Source organism: Alnus glutinosa, chromosome 4 (assembly GCF_958979055.1).
Source record: "Alnus glutinosa chromosome 4, dhAlnGlut1.1, whole genome shotgun sequence".
Taxonomy (NCBI): domain Eukaryota; kingdom Viridiplantae; phylum Streptophyta; class Magnoliopsida; order Fagales; family Betulaceae; genus Alnus; species Alnus glutinosa.
Genome location: NC_084889.1, coordinates 21,763,248 through 21,785,760, shown reverse-complemented (window position 1 = coordinate 21,785,760; position 22,513 = coordinate 21,763,248). Strand labels below are relative to the sequence as shown.

At 34.0% G+C, this 22,513-nt stretch overlaps 1 protein-coding gene across 1 annotated transcript; it reads right to left on the bottom strand.

Annotated features, from left to right (window-relative positions):
* Positions 1 to 8,669: 8,669 nt before the first annotated feature.
* On the bottom strand, positions 8,670 to 10,010 carry LOC133866212 (protein STRICTOSIDINE SYNTHASE-LIKE 12-like). The gene is made up of 3 exons (XM_062302750.1): positions 9,801 to 10,010; positions 9,281 to 9,585; positions 8,670 to 9,159 (listed from the first exon to the last, which is right to left on the bottom strand). The coding sequence occupies exons 1-3, from the start codon at positions 10,008 to 10,010 to the stop codon at positions 8,670 to 8,672; spliced, it is 1,005 nt and encodes a 334-aa protein (XP_062158734.1).
* Between the last annotated feature and the right edge of the window lie 12,503 nt (positions 10,011 to 22,513).

The following is a 22,513-nucleotide window of genomic DNA, read 5'->3' as shown; positions in this document are numbered from 1 at the left end:
GATCGATCGACTAATTGTTCAATTGGATCGATCGATTATTCTTCAGTATAAAAAATAGATTGATCGACTTTTTGCAGAAATGCAGAATCTCACCAGAAACAACTATCTTTTGATTTTTATCAAAAAATCATCATTCCATTTGATGATTCATCACTCCAGCTCGACATTTCCATGACCATTGATCAATTTGTGATCAATCTTAGCCATCCAAATCATATCATTCTAGATTAGATAAGATTTGGATAGATTTGAAGATCTTTTAAGAGAATATTGATGATTGCTTGATGAGTCACTAAAACTTGCTCTTCAAGTTGGTTTTCCAGCCCTTAGATGAGTTCTTGGTGGTGCAATCTCAGCCTTTGATTTTACTATAAATGGGTGGTTCCTCTTTTCAAACAATTCACTCAAAATTCTCCAAACTCTCACGGTTGCTCTCTCCTTCTTCCTTTCTTTGTTTGATCTCTTTCTTTTCTGGTTTTTGGTTGCATCAAGGAGATTAGAAGCTCTTCTCTTCCCTCTTCTTCTCTGGTTTTACCTCTCTCAAAAGGTAGATGCAAAAACAAGGAAGAATCTTCTCTTTGGTAAGTTTCTTTCTCTCCATTTTCTTCATCTCCTTAGCTTTGTGTTTTTGTTGCACTTGCAAGGCTTGGTGTTTTAGTTTCACTAACATAATGAGTAGAGGAAAGGAAGATGATGGAAGAATGGAATATGTGTGTGTTGTGTGTGTGGGTTTAATGGTGTGGTGAGTGGGTGTTTGATAAATGAAATATATGTATAAAGGTATTTTTAAGAGAAAAAGAATATATATTTTGTTGGAAAAGGAATATTGTTTTTAGTAAGTTTTACAAAATATCTCAAAAGATATTTTGAGATATTTTGCAAAATATCCCAAAAGATATTTTAAGATATTTACAGTAGATATTTTGAGATATTTTACCAAATATCGTAAAAACATATTTTAGATATTTTGGATAAGATTCCTATTCTTTGATAGTATAAGTTATGTTTTAAAATAAGGGATTTCAAAGTGGAGTGTTAGAAGTATAAACCATGCCGTTGTGATGCCTGAGTAAAAAGAATCATTTTATGTAAAAATGGTATTTTTGTAATTTTGATAGAAAAGGGCATTTTGATCATTTTAATAAATGTTGTTATAATGCCCGTATTAAATATATGTCATTATACTGAATTGATTTTATATGCCGTTACTACGTCAAAATAATAATAGGATTAAGAAATTAGAGATAGGTATAGGGTTAAATTATGTGTTTGGTGAATTATACTAATTCACTATTATTTGGATATAATTATATTGCAGCAAACATTTATCTGTGAACACTTTCTGTAGCAGGGAAGAACTGTAAGTATTTCTAAAATACTTACTGAGTGATTATGCTTTGATAATGTGATGATTTTAGCGTTATTTAATTGTATGCATAGAGATAGTATATTGCATATTGTTAATAATTCTAATGCAGGTTAATAACAAGTTCGTTGTTGGGATGACCAATGGACAGGCATACCGATTGTGCGAAAAACAATATTAAGTACAAGTTGGTTGTTGGGATAGTCAATGTGCTAGGCAAGTTATGGCTACTTAATTGATTGTTGGGATGGTCAATGTACTTGGTTGTCTAGATGACCAATATACTAAGTATGCTACTTTGACTACTAGTGCGGAAAAGTTAATAAGACATGGTAAGGGAGTTTGTCCTCCAATAATTAGCCACTTAAACGAACGGAGATTTAATGGCCCTGGTGTGAGAGGAATGCATAAGAAAGTAATTAAGATTGTGTATATAAAACTATCATCACCTCATATGTTGCATTGTATATAGTTAAGTAAATCAGTATGTCGTTATATTATTGAGAACAAAATGACTCACTTTATTACAGTATGGGATTGTGGTGATAACCACAATCACATATATGATTGTGTAGGGCAGGAGACAGATCAGAGTGCTGGGCTTTTTATTTATAAATAGGACTTTCATGATTTTCAGTTGATATGTAATAGTTTACATTATGTAGATGAATAATAACTGCGTATTTATTAAGTGCCGCATGTGGCACATATGTTTACTGCTTTGAGTGTATTTAATATGTAAAGACAAGTTACACTTATTTATTGAAGTATTTTAGTCAGCTCAAAGTGTGATTGTGTCAATTCTTAAGTTTTTAAAAGAAAAATTTATTCCGCTGCTAATTTATACTCTGATGATGTCATTGATGATGTCATAACGATACGTGAAAATCAAAATTTTCACTTACGACTTTTTGTAAAAGGCGGGTCGTTACACCTAATATGCAAATCATATAAGTATGCTTCCTAATGTGCAAACCATATCAATATGCTTCCTAATATGCAAACCATACCAATAGGTTTAGAGATGACGTGCGCCTCTAACCCATGATACGGTCTTGATATTTAGAGATGCCGTGGGCTTCTAACTCATGATACGGTCATATTATTTATAAATGTTGTGGGCGGGGCCTCTAACCATCTCTAGTCTTATCATTTATTACAAATCCATTATTCACAACAGCATGCATAATATGCAATGTTCCATTCATACATATACAATTCAACACATCTACAATCAATGTATTATGGAAGTCAGCATATGAAAAGACTACACATGATAAGGCGTTCACATCCAATATAGCCAGCATCATTTACACACATACACTTAAACTCGTAATCATGACATTAAAGAAACAAGCACCACTCTCAGTAAGTATACTTACCATTCTTTTATGTTTTATGGGAATACTCACACAAATGATCACTGCAACACAATTGTGTACATGTGATCACAAATCATTAAAACATATTTTAACATTATTATTGTTCCTGACTTCTAAACCAACTTAACTTAATTTTCTAATATTGCTTAAACATTGTGACGACATATAAAATAGGCCGGTTGCATAATCACATATTTTTACATGGGCATTATTTTTGACATTTAATTATTTATTGCCTTAAATATCTATACATCGAAACAGACATCATAATAGCATTAATATGCTAAAAGTAAAATATTTTTTTTATAAAAATAGATATAACAGTTCTATTAATATAATTAATAGTCATAGTATTTTATAAAACATGATAACGGCCTAATGATCTCATCATAAAATAATTCTTATTTTATTCTTTATAAAATTGAGCAGAGTAACAACGCTTTTTATAAAAACCTTTTAAAATTTTGGGCAGTGCAACGACGTGTTTTATAAATCAAATACGCCACTTTAAAAATCCTGTTTGAACATAGCACTAAAACATTAGATAATCTAATAACTCATAATATACCAAAGCTTTTTAAGAAGTCCTGAAATATCTAGAAAAGATACTTGAGTCTTCTGCCTTCCATTGAGAGAGAGAGAGAGAGAGAGAGGGAGAGAGAGAGTTTTAGAGAGGGCTTTCCACCTTTTCTTTAATTTGTTGCTGAAGACAGAGAGAGAACTTTAGCATTTTCTGCTAAAGAGAGTGCAACCTGTGTGGGAAAGAAAAACAAAGAGAACTTGAGAGAGAGTTTAAGGAAGAAAGAGTGTTCTTTCTTCTTTTGTTTTTCTGTACTAAACCCACTATTGCTACTGATCATGGGAAGAATAGAGGGAGAGGGGATTCTTTTTCTGTTACCAAAGAAAGGAAAAGATGCTAGAAAACAGCAGGTGGCCGAACAAAAATAAGAGGATAGAGAGGTTGTTGTTTCTTGGCTTGCCGAGACAGAGAGAGGGAGAGATTTTCTTGCTTCTTAAGAAGAATATAGGCTACTGGAGTTTAAGAGAATAAAAGAGAGCAAGAGAACAAAGGCTGCTGCTTGCTCCCTTCTTCCTGCAAGAGAGAAACAGAGAGAAGAGAGTTGTAGAGAAAGAAGAAGGAAGAAGAGAGAGTTGGCGTGAAACCGAGAGAGGGGGGGGGGGGGTGAATCTCCTTATATACTAATTTGGATGGCTGGGATAGCTTTGTTTTGATCGCATCTAATGTCTAAGAATCAAACGTGGGCAGCAAGTAGAAGATATTTTTACCAAAACAGAGATAGGTGTTCGGTGAGATGGAATATGCACTCTGTATAACTATGGCGATCGAGCGCTGTGTTGATCGAGTGTTTGCTTATGGGAATCGATCGTCGTGTCGATTGATCTCCCATCCATGGGGATCGATCCCCCACTCGGCAGGTTGGTTATTTCAATTTCGATTTAGAGCTTAAGGTCCCATAATCTAATCTAATCAATTTAGAACTATAAATATACCTCAAATATTAGTGAATATTTAATCCTATAAATAGTCACATTAAAAATTAACGAATATTTATCTTTGTAAATATTCATATATTCTTTTGTCTTATTATTAGGTCTTAAATTTCTATTTTAAAAGGTTATATTTTATGTCTTATAATCTGGGGCGCTACATTCCTCCCCTCTTAATAGAATTTCATCTTCGAAATTCATAAAGTTTACATCAAAAGAAAACTTAACTCCTAAGTTTTCACTTATCTTAATCGGGTGACACAAATTTTAAGTGTAGTGTCTAATCGTTGAACATAGGTTATTCTAATTGTCCACATATGGAAATGTTCTAAGAAATAAAAAGGATGTAAGAAAATAATGTATATTTCATTTCTATCTATCATCATATGACTTTTCACCATTTACATCATTTTTATTTCCCTGCTTCATTGTAAAGGTCTACTCTTGATCAGGTCTTTATTACTAGTACGTATGTGATACTATATGATCAAATCATCATGCTGTCAAGTATCTCAAATAATATTCAGAATTTCATCTTCTAATTCTAGGGAAGAATCTTACTCATGACCTAATGCCTCGATTATAAGACCATTCTAATCATCCTTAGGTTTTGTATGGGTCGGAGTTTCCTTCCATCAAAAATCTTTTAACATTAATTTAGGTCTAACCATTCCTATGCCTCAAGTAAGTAATAGTTCTTAATTTTCCAAGACCTCGATAATGTAAATCATATAGTTCATAACAATTCACACTAAGCAAGAAGTTTCAAATCAAGATATTATTTACCTTAATCATCCTCAAATATGGCTTAGTGGGAGACTGAGATATTTCTTTCCTATTGACTGTCCTCGAGATATGGTTTTAATCTATGGGGTCTTCCAATGATAACACTAAGTAGTCAATTGTTTTGTCTAATCAATCAGACTAGCACACATCCTCGAAATTTACCTTGAACTCAGATATGCATTATATGGTAGGCACTTTCGTCTATACAATCACAACTATATTTTAAATTCATGATGTCATTAGTTGGATACAATGTTTAACATCAAGTCCTACTGAACAATCTTTGTTTTCCCTTTTCCTCAAAAGGGGTGTAAGAAAATAATATTTTTCAATCCTACCTTCAAATTGTTCCACCGATCTCAGTCTATAATTTATACGTTATTCCTGTATTCCACTATATACGTCTATTTTTCCTGATTCAACCTCAAACATAGTTTAATCGTTAATCTAACACCCAATTTCTGGAAATCCATAATGAAACAATTCTTAAGTATGGTGAAACATAAATATCCAATATTAATGCCATAAATTAGTTACCTCATTCTTGTTGTTTGATTTAGGAACAAATTTTCTTTATCTAGGTATAACTCTTATATAGTACCATGATCTATTTTATGGGTTCTGAAAGCAATACCTTCTTTGAGGTCCACCATCTTCCGACTTCTCCTATCAGCTTCAGTCCAATATAACGAACCTTCTGCTTGTCAGTACAGTTGAGAGTGTCGAATAGCACCTCGATGTCAGTGAGCCATGTCTCTGTTACGTTGGTGATGAGTACAAAATATTGCATATTTAAACCCCTTAATTTACATTAGTTAATTCTTTAGCTATGTCTTAATCTAATGTTTTGTGTTAGATTTGTGTTTTTAGTGTTTTGTAGGTTGCTAAAGGAAAACGACAGCTTTAAGGTGAAAAATGCAAAGTTTGGAAGAAAGAACACTTTGAGAAGGCCTAGATGATGTGGTTATGTTTAACCAAATCAATAAAATGATTAAATCAGAATTTCTCTAATTGGAGTCAAAATCAGATTGGATTAAATTTCAGATTTTGCACACGTCTTAGTATTTTGACTATAACTTTTCAGTTCGAGTGTTGGATTAAGGTGAAATTAGTAGCGTTGGAAAGCTAACTCGAGCTACTACAAATCATTGTGAAATAGAATTTCCTTAATTCGGAAGTTTGCTATGCCAAAAGTGTCTTGTAATATAAGAACACAAATTTGGATGAATCTTATTATTATTTGTACTAGGATTGCTTCGTAATTTGACTAGGAGATTGAAGTACGATTTTTCTGGGATCTCTAGGGCTTCTAGGGTTATTTTACTCCCTATAAATAGACTGCTAAGCCTCAAGAAAAGGAGGCTAGAGACCAGAAACGAAATTTCACATATTTTCTGTATGTTGAGGTTTTATTTTACATAATCATGTGTAGCTAAATTCTCAACTAAGGTTGAGGATGAAGCCTTATCGATGAAGAACAATAGTACTTTCATGTAAGTCATTATTGTCTTATTTTATTGGGTTTAATGTTACAACTGTTTTACTTCTTTTTCAATTTGTGAAATGATATTTGAATATCTTTTGTGATTCAAGGATACATTTGATGATTTGAGATAATTTCACATAATTGATTGCTTTTTTTTTTTTTTTTTAATAAAACAATTGGATATCCCTTGTAATTTGTTTTACAAATACAATTGATGTTTTTGATGGATATTTGATATCTTCTTGTGATTTACGGATATAGTTGATGATTTAATTGAAATCAGATTTCTTTTGTGTAAATGAATGGATACATATGATGGTTTTAATTAGCTGTTTGAAGCATAGTAAAACAAACATAAGATTTTAATTGTAAGAACTTCGGATTAATATTGATGAACAGGGAGTAGTTGTTATGATTCGGTGAGTGTGGATTCCTAAACTTTAGTGTTTTTCTTTCTATTTATTTTCCTTTATTTAATTTATGTTTTCTTTTAATTGCAAAAAAATAAAAATAAAACCTTCCAAACTAGGTTAGGATTTAATTAGTTTAGATACAAAATTGTTTTGAAGAACACAATTCTCTGTGGGATCGAGACGATCGACCTCTCACTTGCCAAACCCTTTATTGCAAATGATTTGTGCACTTGTGACTTAATAAAATTTGCACAACAAATTTTTTGGCTCCATTGTCGGAGATTTGATTTATTTTTGAAAAAAATTTATTTCTAAATTGGTTTTATCTTTCTAATAGTTATAGTTTAGGATTTTGAATTTTGAATTTGGTTTTATTTTGTTTTTTGTGTTCTAACCAAAAAAAAAAAAAAAAGAAGAAGAAGAAGAAGAAAGAGTTCCTGTCATTCTTTTGCGCCTTTGGTGAGACAATCCACAGAATTGTGCTTGAACGCACCAACGCAAAGGGCACCACTTGCGGCAGATCAGTAGTTGAAACTTTGCTAAAAATTATTTTTGATCCAGTTTGTGAGTTTTTAATTTTTGGTATTATTGTTTGTGCTTTTGTGTTGGTAATAATTTTTGACTTTATAATATTTGTTTTCTCTACTTATTTTATTTTATTAAAAAAAATGATGTTAATATTTTATTTGGGATATTTGCATGTTAAAGAATGATAGTGCAGCATGGATTTTCCGTTTAATGATTTTAATAATTTTTTTGTACAATATGCTTCTCCTAGTTGTAGGACACCCGCTCCTACCAACTACACTCATATTTTCAACACAGATGAACCATGTACATTGTTTCAATCCTTATCCCCGACAGGTTGGTTATTTCTATTTCGATTTATAGCTTAAGGTCCCATAATCTAATCTAGTCAATTTAGAACTATAAATATGCCTTAAATATTAATGAATATTTAATCCTATAAACATTCACATTAAATATTAACAAATATTTATCTTTGTAAGTATTCATATATATTTTTTTGTCTTATTATTAGGTCTTCAATTTCTATATTAAGACGTTATATTTTATGTCTTAAAATCTGGGGCGCTACAGGAAGTCTCACAGGACTCATCTTGCCAACTTTCTTGTTCAAGGTCCTGTTATGAGGTCTGTTTCTCAGGCTCGTAATGCATTGTGAATCGCCCTCTAGAAATTTATAGGGAATATAAATATGGAGAGGCAAACAGAAGCAATAGCTTAAGAATTTTGGAGTGGTTCTGTATAAGACGTACACCTATGTCCAACACTGTGAATTGCCGGTCTAAGGGCTACGTACATTGTGCTCTCATTTAACTCGAACGATGTTTACAATACAAAGGTCCATACTTATAGGAAAATTGTGGTAGGTGAGTGAATATAAGTATGATAATCAAATCTCTCTGCAATCAAATCTAAGTTGAGAATATTTGTGGATCAACGCAATATGAAAAATATATATTGTAACACACAGTAGTTCCTGGTTATTTCTACATTTTCTATTTTATTTTCTTATATGATTATACATGGTTAACATCTGTTCTAGGTTTGGCACTCACGCCATTTCTAGCTAGTTGATCGAGCATAAAACAAACAAAAGCATGCACGTACATGATATAAAATTGAAAGTGCAACTCTTATTTAATTAGTAGTTGTACTGGTTGCCAATACATGCAAATTAAATGCCAATATTTGAAGACTCTTTAGAGGATGCCATAGACACCAACAAAAGTCACATTCACATATTGAGACCCGATATAATATTCCCCAAGATGGTCTATAACTTCAGTGACTCCCGTGTCGTTATACTGCCTGTCAAGTGCCACCCTTTTTACAACAGTGCCAAATGCATTGATCCTTACCACGGTGGGCAGAACGTTTTGGGTAGATTGGTTTGTTATTACATTCACTGCCACCAAAAAATCTCCCAATCCGGTTCTTGTGATTTTATTTGGTCTTCCTTGGAAGGTTATGAAAGTTTCGGTCGTATTTCTTTTAGGACCTTTGATCCAAAACCTCTGAATTCTTTGACCTATCTGCTCTGAGACGAGAACAAATGCACCGTTAGCACTAACTGCAACCCTGGCAGCTCCAAAAAGCCTTGTTAGCAACACAGTAACCTGCCTTGTCTTTGGATCATATTTTAATAAACTTCCTGTTGCATCGCCATTAAGTATTACCTGAGTAATATTGCTGCATCACAAACAGTAAACAGTACCATATATTCATCCATCTCTCATGTACGTTATTTCTATATATTTTGTGTTTCTTTTCAAAAATTTCAAAGGCGAGATATGAGAAATTAGCTACGTACCTTAGCTGGTAAACAACACTAAATTCTGTGAAGTAAACAACTCCAATTAACGGGTCGAGGCCTACACTATTAAGGAAGCGGAAGCGCGTCCCATTAACACCGCTGGCGAGAATGGTTCCCAGCCTTCCATTAGATCCCACCACCAAAAGCCCAAAATATGCATCAGCTACGTAGAGCTGCTGCGTCAAAATGTTGAAATCCAAACCAAATGGCCACCCACAGGTGGGTCCCAAAGAATCATTAGTTTGGCCATCACATACCGCCTCGACCTGATCAATCAGATTTCCCACAAAAAATACATTAATCTGTACGTTTCAAATACATTAATTATAAAGCTTAAAGAGCAATATCTAATATATATAATGCTGCCTCTAAAACTAATTAATTATTTGGTGCTAGCTATTCTTCACATGTTTTTGTCTAAGTTTATGTAGAACTAAACATTAACTCTCATAAAATGATTTTTTTATGTGAATATGTTCCAAATCAACCTAGTTGGCGTGTCGAAAGCAAAATCTACGAAACCAGTAGTGGGTCCTTCATATTTGAGAATTCGACTGTCTTGGACACCCACATATGGTCCACCAAACAAGTCAAAGGCAAAAGATGCAGGACCTGTGGCACCTGTTGGCAATGGAATCTTCTTAAAAGTTAGAGAAAGTGAAATAGGAGCAATGCACAAGAGGAGGATGGCAACCTTGGTAAGGACGAGAGAGAATAGTGTAGCCATGATCTTGAAGATATGAAGAACGATTGAAACCCACACTGGTATTTATAGGCATCCAACTTAAAAATATGCCCTAAAATGTCGCGTGGGTTCATTAAAAACTGGTAGGGAGTGTCCTTCCCACTACAAATAGGGATACAAGGCAGGGGGTAAGGGGGGAGGGTCCTTTAAACAAATTCAAAAGAAAATTTATCATATAAGGAAAAAGATGCAAATAACTTAAAAGCAATATATATGATATTTTAAGTGCATAATAAAAAAAACATTAAGCGTTAGGGAGGGAGGGTCATTAATTTCCACATACAAATAGGGATAGAGAGTAGGGCCGGGGGTTGGGTGGGAGGGTCCTTTAAACACATTTAAAAGAGAATTTACCATTTAAGGAAAGAGATGCAAATAATTTGAAAGCAACATTTTATTTTTTTTAGTACATCAGAAAAGGAACATTAGAGGAAGGGAGCTTGGGAGGGTCCTTCCCACTACAAATAGGATAGAGGGTAGGGTGGAAGGAGAGAAGGGAGGGAGGGACCTTCCCACTACAAATAGGGATAGAAGGTGTTTGGGGTGGTCCTTTAAACAAATTCAAAAGAGAATTTATCATGTAAGGAAAGAGATCACATCTGTGCGGTTATTATTTGCTATCCGCATATTATGTAATGAGTTTATTTTATTCTTTTTTCTTCTTCTTCTTTGGGTCTCTATTAGGACATATTTTAAAAATATTTTAGGCTTGTTTTTAGTGTTTTGGATTTGTTTTAATTGTTTTTAAGCCATAATTTTTTGAAAGTATATTGATTTCACATTACTTTTATCTTTTTGATAAAGTGTTATGTAACAACCTACACCGAACAATACAATATTGTCCGCTTTTGGCTCCCTCGAACCAAACTTCCTAGGATGTCACCCATCCTGATACTATTCTCTCATAAGCACGCTTAACTGCGGAGTTCTGATAGGCTCATGGCTTTCACGGCATTAAAACGTGTTATGTCAAGAAGGATGCGAATACACATATAAGCACATCCTCATTCCTATACCTAGGCGATGTTGGACTTCACATATTATATGAGAAAACAACATATCAAACCAAACGAATGTAAACATAACCTATACTTAATCCAAAACGACGTTATTTTGGTATGAAACACTAAAATAATGTTGTTTTCATGAATATATATATAAGAAATGTATAAAATAAATAGTATATAAAGGGTATGTGGATGTGGTTAGTTAACCACATTTGCATCCCTTAAAACTGCTATTCACATCCACATATGCGGAGCGAATGCGAACGATTAATATCCGCCCGCATGTATATCCATATAGGGCAGGGGGAGGGTCCTTTAAACTTTTTCGAAAGAGAATTTATCATTTAAGGAACGAGGTGTAAATAATTTGAAGGCAACATTTTTATTTATTTATTTATTTTTTTAAGTGCATCAGAAAAATACATTAACGGGGAAGAGTGAGAAGGTCCTTCCCACTACAAATAGGGATAGATGGTAGGGGATTGAGAAGGTGGGTCCTTTAAAAAAATTTCAAAAGAGAATTCATTATGTGAGGAAAGAGCTGCAAATACTTTGAAAATAACAACTTTTTTTTTTTTTTAAACTATAGTAGAAAAAGAAATTTAATGGAGAAGAGAGGGAGGGAGGGTCATTCCCATTACAAATAGGGATAGAGGGTAGGGTGGTAGGTGGGAAGGGAGGGAGAGTCCTAAACACTATGAATAGGGATAGTGGGTGATTGGTGGTGGGGGAAAGAGTAAGAATTATTGTTTTCTAGTCTATTCCCTTTTTAAGCCAAAAGAGTATACTGTATACATCAAATTTTTATCCCGCAATTATTTCACATTTCTGACGTGGTGGTCCCCACAAACCCTTCCAAGTCAGAATCACACATACAAACATCGAGATCTCGATCCCTATGGCCACGGCTATTGGTCGTTCTGCCAAATCGATACTCCCCACTCCTCCCCTTGAATTAAATTCATTTAATAGAAGGTATAAGCGATTGGTTCATCTTGCTTGCCCCACCAACCAATCTTTCTTTCTATCTCGAATTCTTAATCTTTGGTGGCAGTGGAGCAAAGGAAGTGGGGCATGAACTCCTCTAGTATTTGGGCCTGCCAGTTTAGTATTGTGGAATAGTTGTGAGATTAAAATGTAGTTTCAAATATTAGCCAAGTCAAAAAGCATGTTATCTCGTCTTATCTATTTTATTCCATTTTATATAGAAAAAATGTAAAATTATCCTTTTGAAATGAATTGGTTAAACCTATATATATATATATATATATATATATATATATATATATATATATATATATATATATAGGGGTCATTGTCCCCTCCCTATCCTCATACTAAAAAGGAAATGTTAAAAAAAAAATGAACTCTTAAATTTGTTAAAAAAAATATTCTAAGGGTACGTTTGGGTGTACAATTTTTTTTTTTTTTGTTTTGTTTTGTAGTCTTTTTAACTTTTTTCAAAATTACGGATACCTAGAAAAAAAAAGCAGAAACATTATGTTTGAAATGATGTTTGGGTGATAAATGTTTTTAAAAAAAATAGAGAAGAAAAGAGAAGAGTTGAGTTAGGATCGGTTCCTAAGTCATATATATATATATATATATATATATATATATATATATATATATATATATATATATATATACATACATAATGCAATTTGATTTCTTTAAAGTTAAATTTCTAGCTTCACCTTTGTATATATCAAATTAGTGATTAGTGGATTCACTGATAAGTATTTATTACTGTTAAGCTTAATATGATTAGAAATTAATCCTTAAAGAATCAAAATACAATTTGTTTGTCAACCACATAGCGGTTATCAGAAATCTGCAAACTGCCTCTGCCAATCATCTAGGCGGTTGGCGGTTATGAAAGAACCGCCGGTTGGCAATTATAAACTGCCAATCAGTAACCGGCAACCGGTTTTATTTTATTTTATTTTATTTTTGGCCTTTTGCTGTTGGTGTCGAATGCCGATCGCCTATCATACAACAAAGATTTAGATCGTATGCCTAAAATAACAAATCAAGGCCTAGAATAGCAAATCAAGGCACAAATATTCATATCTAAGACCTAGAATAAAAAATCAAGGTCTGTAATAACAAATCAAGGCACAAATATTCAGATCTAAGAAGCAACAAAAGAAAACATGTTCGTAGGAGCTCAGATCTCACCGAAGACTGTGTTGATGGGGTTCATGGCGACCTGGTTCGTGGCCATTGGCCGCATCGCCAAACGCTACGTATGAGACCATCAGTGAAGTTGACATAAGATGGCTTTGTTGGCAATGATCTCGTCGACGACATGATCGTGTTGCAGAGAGAGAGAGAGAGAGAGATATAAGAGTAGACTGAGAGAGTGAGAGTCGAGAGAGAGGGAAGGGAGTGCAGCGCACTGGGAGTGAGAGAGTTAGAGATGTTTCATTGTTTTGTTTTGTTTTAAAACACCCCCTAACGTCCAAACCACACCGTTTTGGTGTCATTTTAAAAATATATATAATAATAATAATAATAATAAAGGCGATTAGCGGTTAAAAATCGGGAAGGTTAGACTAACACTGGCCCCATTCTAGATTTATAGCTGGGATATTTTGCTGCCCCAACTTGTTGAAACCTACAGATGAATGTTGACTTTGACTACCCAAACTAAGTCCCAGTGTTACCTTGGTTTCACTAGCTGCATGGCTTCATGTGCGACCAACTCCCAGTGCAAGTGAAACTTTTGATGTACCTACCAATTTCCAAGGAAGAAAAACTTGGTGCCTCTTGCAATCTCAAAATAAGAAACGGTGTCGCTTTAAGACTAAACCAAATCTAGCAAAATATGTGAAATTGCACATTTGAATCAGTTAAACTTTCTTTTGTAAACTCATAGCTTAAATGATGTATTTTGCATAAATTAAATTAGGTTATCTTCAACCTTGGTTTCATCGACCTACACCTGAACAACTCTGACCTAATTTACCAAAACACCTAAAATAGTGACCAATCGTTGGCTTGAGTCGTGAATTTCAGTCCTTGTAACGACCCACCCCCAATGACACAATATTGTCCGCTTTTGGCTCCCCTAAACCAGACTTCACAGGAGGTCACCCATCCTGGGATTTCTCTTGCAGAAGCACGCTTAGCTGTGGAGTTCTGATAAGTTCATCGTTATCACAGCTTTAAAACGCGTTGTTTCATAAATGGTGCATTTATACATATAATCACATCCTCAGTCCCAGGCGATGTGGGACGTCACAATCACCCTCTCTTTGGACCCAGCGTCCCCACTGGCATCCTTCATTGGGCTTGTGCACGCTCCCACCATCTTAGGCTGGGCAATGGCTCTGATACCATTTGTTGTGACGACCCATTTTATTTTTTTTTTATTTTTTTATTTTTTTTTGTATAAAACATTTTTTTTAAAAAAAACATAAAAGGGTCATCACAGTGGCACGACTACATGTCGCTCAGCCAACCTACGTACATGCTCCATATCACGTACCTGATATTCAGAGTAATATCTAATGGCGGAATAATCATAACACTAAAACTCATAACGGAAAGCGTATTGGAAATACATGTGGTCCATACAAAAGAGCCATATATCTGTCTAATTGTTTAAGGCTTACAGTTATCCACTAATACAAAAGAATGGCTACACAAAAGAATATGTGACACCTATGTCACTAGCCATATACAAAATACCCCAAAGAGTGAACTCCATAGTCCAGCTCAATACGATTGTCGCGGTGTGCTTCAATGGTAATATCCCAAATATGCAGCTACGGGGTCCTCCTCTAAGTCAGGTGTACCTGCAGTCAAAAGGACACCATCAATACGGTTGTGGGGGTTTGCCACATCCGTATAGGTGAAATGGTGAGTTCACCGCCTCAGTACATAATACCGAGACCTCAGTGATATTAAACTAACTGGGTTTTCGCAATGAACCAACTTTTCTTTTTAGTCTCGCGTACACTATAACAGCTACCAATTTATAAAATTTTGTTTGAAAAACCCCCATAGCTGATATAGCAAACACCGACTATCAGAAAAACATTTAAAACATACTATGGAGTTGGACCCATACATAGAAGTTCCAATGGCTTTGACGCAACCACGTATAAACCCACCAACAATAATACTTTTATGTTGGTAGATCAAATGCACAGTGATCTAACGTTATTAACTGTGATATCAACATGCCTCAGGGCATTACAACTTCATGTCTCTGGTACATAGTTGTCCATGCGGTTACTAGCGTAAAACTCTGATATCCAAGCGCTTCTTACTGATGTACCACCACATTTCATCTACCTACTCCCAAGTCACACTGATAACACAACCAATAGCGTCATAACCAAGCACACTAAGCTTAAAACATGCCATCTTGCTCTTCAGTGCGAGCTTACTATCATTTTTCGAATATGGTTAACACCGAATCCTAGTGCATTACAACTTCATGTTGAATACATAGTTGTCCATGCGGTTACTAGAGTAAAACTCAGGTATCCAAGCACTTCTTACGGATGTGCCACAACAATTCATCTACATACTCCTAGGACACTGTATTACTCATACCGAACCATGACAATATTCTTCTTCATCCAAGCTCAATGTTCTAAAATCATGCAACCAGACGATTGAAGTATACATAAGTTCTTTGCCAGTAAAACTCTTAGGCATACAAATACATCTAGCATAAAAACTACAATATTGTATATCATGAAAACATAACACAATTTAAACGATGATATGCATGCTCATGATTGTCCTTTCATTCCTTGTGAGACTTTCCTTCCTTTTCATTCTTTGAGGCTTACTCTTCCTTTCGTTCTTATGCTCATGCTTTATATTTTACAATTCAAACTCTATACTCCTATTCTTTGCAAATCATACTTTCTTCAAATTCGCTAAACCAATCAACATGTAATTACATCATTCTACTTTGCATAATTTAAATCTCAACCGCAACTCACATTAAAACACTCTAAATCAATTCAACACATTTCATTCATACATCATTTCATAACATCATTGATATATTTGAACATACTCTAAAGTATTCAAATCAAGCAAAACAGGTATATTCAACATACAGTTGGTTCGGATTTATAAAACAACATATATATTTTGCGATTCTATAATGTATAAAAATAACAGTTTCTCAGTGAGTAAAATATCACCTGGGTGCTTGCACACCAACACTTACAAGTCCTAGGCTCAATCCACAAAGTGTTGTTGTACATAACACATTGCATCTATTTAGTTTCTATCCAATAGTTACACTAATTTTCACTTTGAATTGCCCAATGACTATTTTACCCATCAATTGCCTAAACTCATACTTAACAATATTCCTAGGCTTATAAATAAAACTCCCAATTTATTCAAATTACCAACATTAAAACCTAACCCCACAAATAATTATTTTTATACAAAACTCATGGTTAATTTGGGGTTAATCATCACTATCACCACGAATAGCCCATAAATTAACAATCTAATTTTAAATAATTAAAAACCTCAAATTTATCGAATCCATCAAATTAGGGTTTTCCCAAACTTAACCCCAATAACAATATTCTTAGCACAATGGCATTTACTAAGGGTTAATCTCTTAAAATCTCACAAATATTAAATACCCAAAAATTAAGGCTTGAGGAAAAACTTACCCAAATTCACCAAACTTCAACCCAAAGTTTGGGTAGCCTCAAGTAAGCTCCAATAAGCTCAAATACCTAAAGAATATAGAGGATTAAACTCATATTTAGGATTTTACCCAAAAATCACAAAATCATGAGTTTAGTGTTTTACCTTAAAACAATCAGTAAGAACGTAGATCCGAGTGCAAGGATCACGTTTCCGAAAACGGATTGAAGATCCGACCGTTGGATCTTCGTAGATCGCAAATTTTGTATAAAAGTGCTTAAGAGAACTCCTCCCTGTTCTCTTGTTTTTTTTTTCTTGCCGTACTGCCTCATTCCTGTTTTCCCTTTAAGTGAGGCGCATGTGCGCCTCACGTTATTCCTCTATTTTATATATATATATATATATATATATATATATATATATATATATATATATATATATATATATATTTTCCCCTTTATTTTATTATTTACTCTTCTTTTATTTATTTCTTATTTATTTTGTAATTTCTTTTGAAATTCCAAATTCTTTTTAAACTTAAAATATTCTCTTACATTTTATTTTCTTAACTACAATTTACAAGTCTATTGGATCAAAATAAAAACACACCAAATAGACTTATTTTTTATTTTTATCCTAATAAACCCATTAAATATTTTCTAGGACATTACAATCCTCCTGAAAATATTTGCCTCATAATGAGTGATTAAGGGTAGGCAACAAGGATATTTGAAAAAAATTCACAAGGAGTAAGAAAAATTTTAGGGAGGTGGCCAAACTCTCTAATTTTTATTTTTTTTACTTTTATTTTCTTTATTTTTTATTTTAATTTTTCCTTTTAGAGGGTTTGGCCATGGGGGTGGCCGAAACACCTCCATGGGCCACGGGGGTGGTTCGGCCACTCCCGTGGCCCTTGGGTAGGGTTGGCAATTTTTGACACGACCCGACATCCCGACACGAACACGACACGAAATTAGCGGGTTTGGGTCATAAACGGGTCAAACCGTTTATGACCCGTTTATCTCGGTTTGGCGGGTCGGGTTGCGGGTCACCCGCGGGTGAACCGCCAGACACGATTAACCTTTCTTTTTTTTTTTCCTTTTTTTTTAATATATATTTATAAATATAAATATAAATATAAATATATATAAAAAAAAATAAAAAGGAAAAATTGGGAATGACGATCTGATGTAACTTTTAGGGATAAATTGGTGATAATATAAGCCTAGAGGATTACTAGCTTAATGGTAGTTATCCCCATTGATGGTTTCTGTGCTCGCTGAACAATTGCTGCGTTAGCATATATTGCTTATCATTAGAATGAATATTGGATTCATATGTTTGCAGAGTGCAAGCTAATCAACGGGCAGGCCGAGCTGGAAGAACACGTCCTAGAAAATGCTATCGATTATACCCTTTCATGTCTTATCATGATGATTTCCTGGATGTTACAGTTCCTGAATTATAGCGATCTTCTCTTGCTGGCAGTGTTCTCTATTTGAAATCATTGAACTTCTGTGATATGTATATTCTCAAATTTGATTTTCTTGATCCTCCTTTACGTAAGAAGGCGACCTTTCTTTGTTTTCTTCACTATTCATGCATAAAACTAAGATTTTTGGATACAGTCATTTAATCTTATTGGCTTTGCTACAGCTCAGTCTTTGGAAGATGCTTTGAAGCATCTTATAATCTTATTATAATAATAATAATAAATATTTTTTTTAAAAAAAATAAGGAAAAAAAAAAAAGCATACTTTTAAGCTAAACGGGTCGTGTCGGGTGACCCGTGAAATTATCATGTTCGTGTCGTGTCTAGAGCCCCGACCCGTTAACATAAACAGGTCGTGTTCGTGTCTACGCTAAACGGGTCGCTGGTCTTAACGGGTCGTGTCGGGTGACCCGTTTTGCCAGCCCTACCCTTGGGGGTGGTTCAGCCAGCCCTACCCTTGGGGGTGGTTCAGCGACCCCCAAGGCCAAACCTTCTAATTTTGTTTTTCCTTCTTTTTTCACTTTGGCCATGGGGTGGCCGAACCACCCCCATGTGCCATGAAGGTGGTCAAACCAGCCCCATGTGCCATGGGGGTAGTTTGGCCACCCCCAAGGGCCAAAACCCTCACAAGTTTTTTTTTTTCTTCTTTGGCCATTGGGGGTTGCCAAACCACCCCCAAGACTGGCCAAGAGGGTGGCTCCTCATTTTTTTTTTCAATTTTTAAAAAGTTTTTAGTCTTTTTTTTTTTAAGTTTTATTATTTTTAATTGTTTTTATTAATTTTTAAAGATTTTTATTTTCTGTTTTTTATTTTTTTTTTACATTGTGCCACGTGTCAACACCTGAGAGTAGACACATGGCAATCCGTTTAATTTTGGACTAAAAAATGGACCGAGGTACCATATTTGTCTATTCCCAAAACTCAGGTACCATCTGCATTGCGAATTGAAACTAAGGTACCAAAAAATAAAGTTTTCTAACCATAGGTACCAAAAAGGTTTTTAACCCTTTATTTTAAATCAAACTCTTTCACTCCCCTTCACTGCATTTATTTAACAAATTATTTATTTCTAGCATTTAATTCTAAAAGAAGATAAGAAAGAGAGAGACGTACACACCTAGTCCTGATTGTCTGTTTTTTCACAAGCTCTACATAAAACAACTATCACACACATTTGCAATATTTGGGTAGTTGGTTTTAATTGAATGTATAGGAATCTACAACAACTATCATACCCTTTAGTTTAGTTTTAATTGAATAGTTATTACATTTGTTTGGGAAGTTAAGGAAACTTGAAAGGGAAAGTCACATTTTTCACGCCCATAGAGTTAAATACAACAACTATCATACAGTTCGTAGCCTACTTTCTCTAGCAATATTTTGTTCCAAGTTATTGGTTTATTTGAAATTTGAGACTTGGAGTTATAGATTCTAAATATATTGGACCCAGGTTATACTATTGGGGAAATATATCTTTGTGACGAATTGGGATTTCTGATTTATTATATTTGACAATTACAAAGTATTTTAGTGAGGAAGTGTGTTTTATTATTAAGTTTTGTTTGGTTTTTATATAGCTTTAATTAATGTTTACAAATGGTTTGGTGGTATGAATAATTGGTTCTTGGGTGAAAAGAGTTGGAAAATGAAATATTTCAAATAAGAGTAAAATTAGGTCTAATTAGGCGTTATGCACTGCTTTGGACTTGGGGCGCAACACCCTATGCTCCAACATGACTTGTGATTTACGACGATTGATAAGTCTTGAATTATTCTATTTAAGACCCCTTAATTTACATTTGTTATGCCTAGTTTGTGTTGTAAATGTAACGTTTTGTTGTAGTTTTGTGTTTTGTCTTATTTTCAGGTCTTAGTTGAAATCTAGTTTAAAACACTTGAATTAGACCTGAAAATATATCAAGGGTGATTTGGTCATTTCCAGAGTTCAAAGTTGCTCATGCCAAGTGAAGAATCGGCTATGGCAAATAGATCGATCGACTTTATAATCGATCGATCGAATCATCAGTCGAAGAAAAATCGATCGTGCGAGATGCGATCGATCGAGACAGGGCAACCACGAATGCGATCGAGCGAAATGCGATTGATCGACTTTATAATCGATCGATCGAATTTGGATATTTTCGGAATAATCTGGAACAATGTTGACATGTCACTCTTCCTTGATATTTTAAATATCTTAGATATTTTCTAGATATTTCCTAGATATTTTTTAGATATTTTTTTAGATATTTTTAGATATTTTCAGATATTTCAAAAATATCTTAGATATTTCCAAATATCTCTTATCCTATCCTATCCTATCCTATCCTATCCTATCTTATCCTATCCTATCTTATCTTATCTTATCTTATCTCTTATCCTATCTTATCTTATCTCTTATCTTATCTTATCTCTTATCTTATCTCTATATATATGAGGCATGGGTGAGAGTAATAGGCATGGATCTTCTTGGGACTTCCATTTTCTCAGGTGTATCTTCTTATTTAATTTTAATGCTTTTCATTTCTTTTGTGTAATCTGAATTCCATACTTTCAATATATTGTTTTTAGTTTATTTTGTTCGTGTTTCTTTATTATTTTTATGCTTAAATTAGTTTACTTCATGTCTAGCTAAATTAGTTCTTAGGGTTTGATCAAAATCCTCTCCAAAAACCATGAAGTGTTCTTGATGTTCTTGAGATTTTCTTAATATGTTTGATGATTGTGTAAGGCTAGAGAATTACAAAACCCATGCTAAAAGGTTTTGTTTTCAATATTTCAATCCATTTATTCATGAAAAAGAGTTATGCTTGTCTATGAGTTTTCTTGGATTCACGAGTAAAATCAACATTTTTGAAAGAGAATGATGTCTTGTGCAATGATGCTTTTTGACATAATGTGTGTTTTCTCATTAGAGTCACCTTATAGGGTATACTAGGGAACACCGGTCGTTTCACACCTTTGGTAGTTTAAACAGTTTTTCAATTATAGTGTAACTTTTACGTGATGTGTTCGGTGTAAAACTAGATAACTAGGGTTTTCATATATTGTGTATGCTTATTAGGATGTGTTGTAGAGTAGTAAGCTAGGGAGCATTAATCACTCCACACCTTTCGTAGTGTAAACATTTTTCAATTATAGACTAATCTTTACGTGGAGTTGATTAATGTAAAACTAGGTGCTTTATAACTACGTCTTAACAAAAGTGTTTTCATGTCGAGGTCGTCGTAATGGTTGACTCCCATTACGCGCTCATATCATGTATGTTAGGAAGATCCATATAGACTTTAAGCATTTCATTGGTTGAGGATTGGACAAGATCAATACCCTAAGTTTTCTCTTAGTTTGTTTTCATTTTCCGCTTTCATTCCTTCACTTTATTGTTGTAGCTTCAAATCTACAACCTTTACTTTTATTTTTATCTTTAAGTTAAGTTAAATACGCTCTTTAATATTCCGTTACGCAAAACAACCAATAATCTCTGTGGTTCAATCACCCTTACTATAGTACAATCGATACGTACTATTGCGAGTGGTAAACTTATAAATTTAAAATCCACGTAACCGCTTGGCGCGCTACCAACGACCCTTTTTTTTTTTTTAATACAAAGCGGAATCATCATAGTGGCATGACGATTAGTCATTAAGCCAACATCAACCTAATACATCTCATAACATATGCCTGATATATCAAAGATAATACAATGCAGCGGAAACTAACTTTCATAACTAAGATAAGTAAATACAATATAAGAACCATACATCTATCTATCTGTTTAAGGCATAAATCAAATATTAATTACATAAAAAAAATGACTATACAAAATAAGCGTTACATGCGACACAAGCCATATACAAAATGTCTATACAAAAGGTGGACTATCCGAGTCTAACTCATGTACGACCAAATGCAAAGAACCTCAGTGATAGTATCCCAAATAAAATGCCACTAGGTCTTCGTCGACATCAGTGATACCTGCAACCAAAGCGTCTACATCTACACGATCGTGGTGGTAGCTACGTTTGCATATGTGAAAGTATGAGTTCACCAACACAATAGTATAAAACTCCCTGGGTTTTCACAATGAGCCAATCCCTTTATTTTTACTGTATGTTTACAATAACGACTACTTTGTGGATTGATGATTTGCCTAATAATGTTTGTTAGTTGATAAGGTAAACAATGACATTTATAATCATAAGATAATATTCTAAAGCATACACCCCATTACATATATAACATGGGACTCAAATATGCTCATATACAAGCTTTTCAAACCTTTGGGGAAATACAGGTATACATGAATATCTAAGCATAAGAGTACTTGACACTGTTTCAACTTTCTG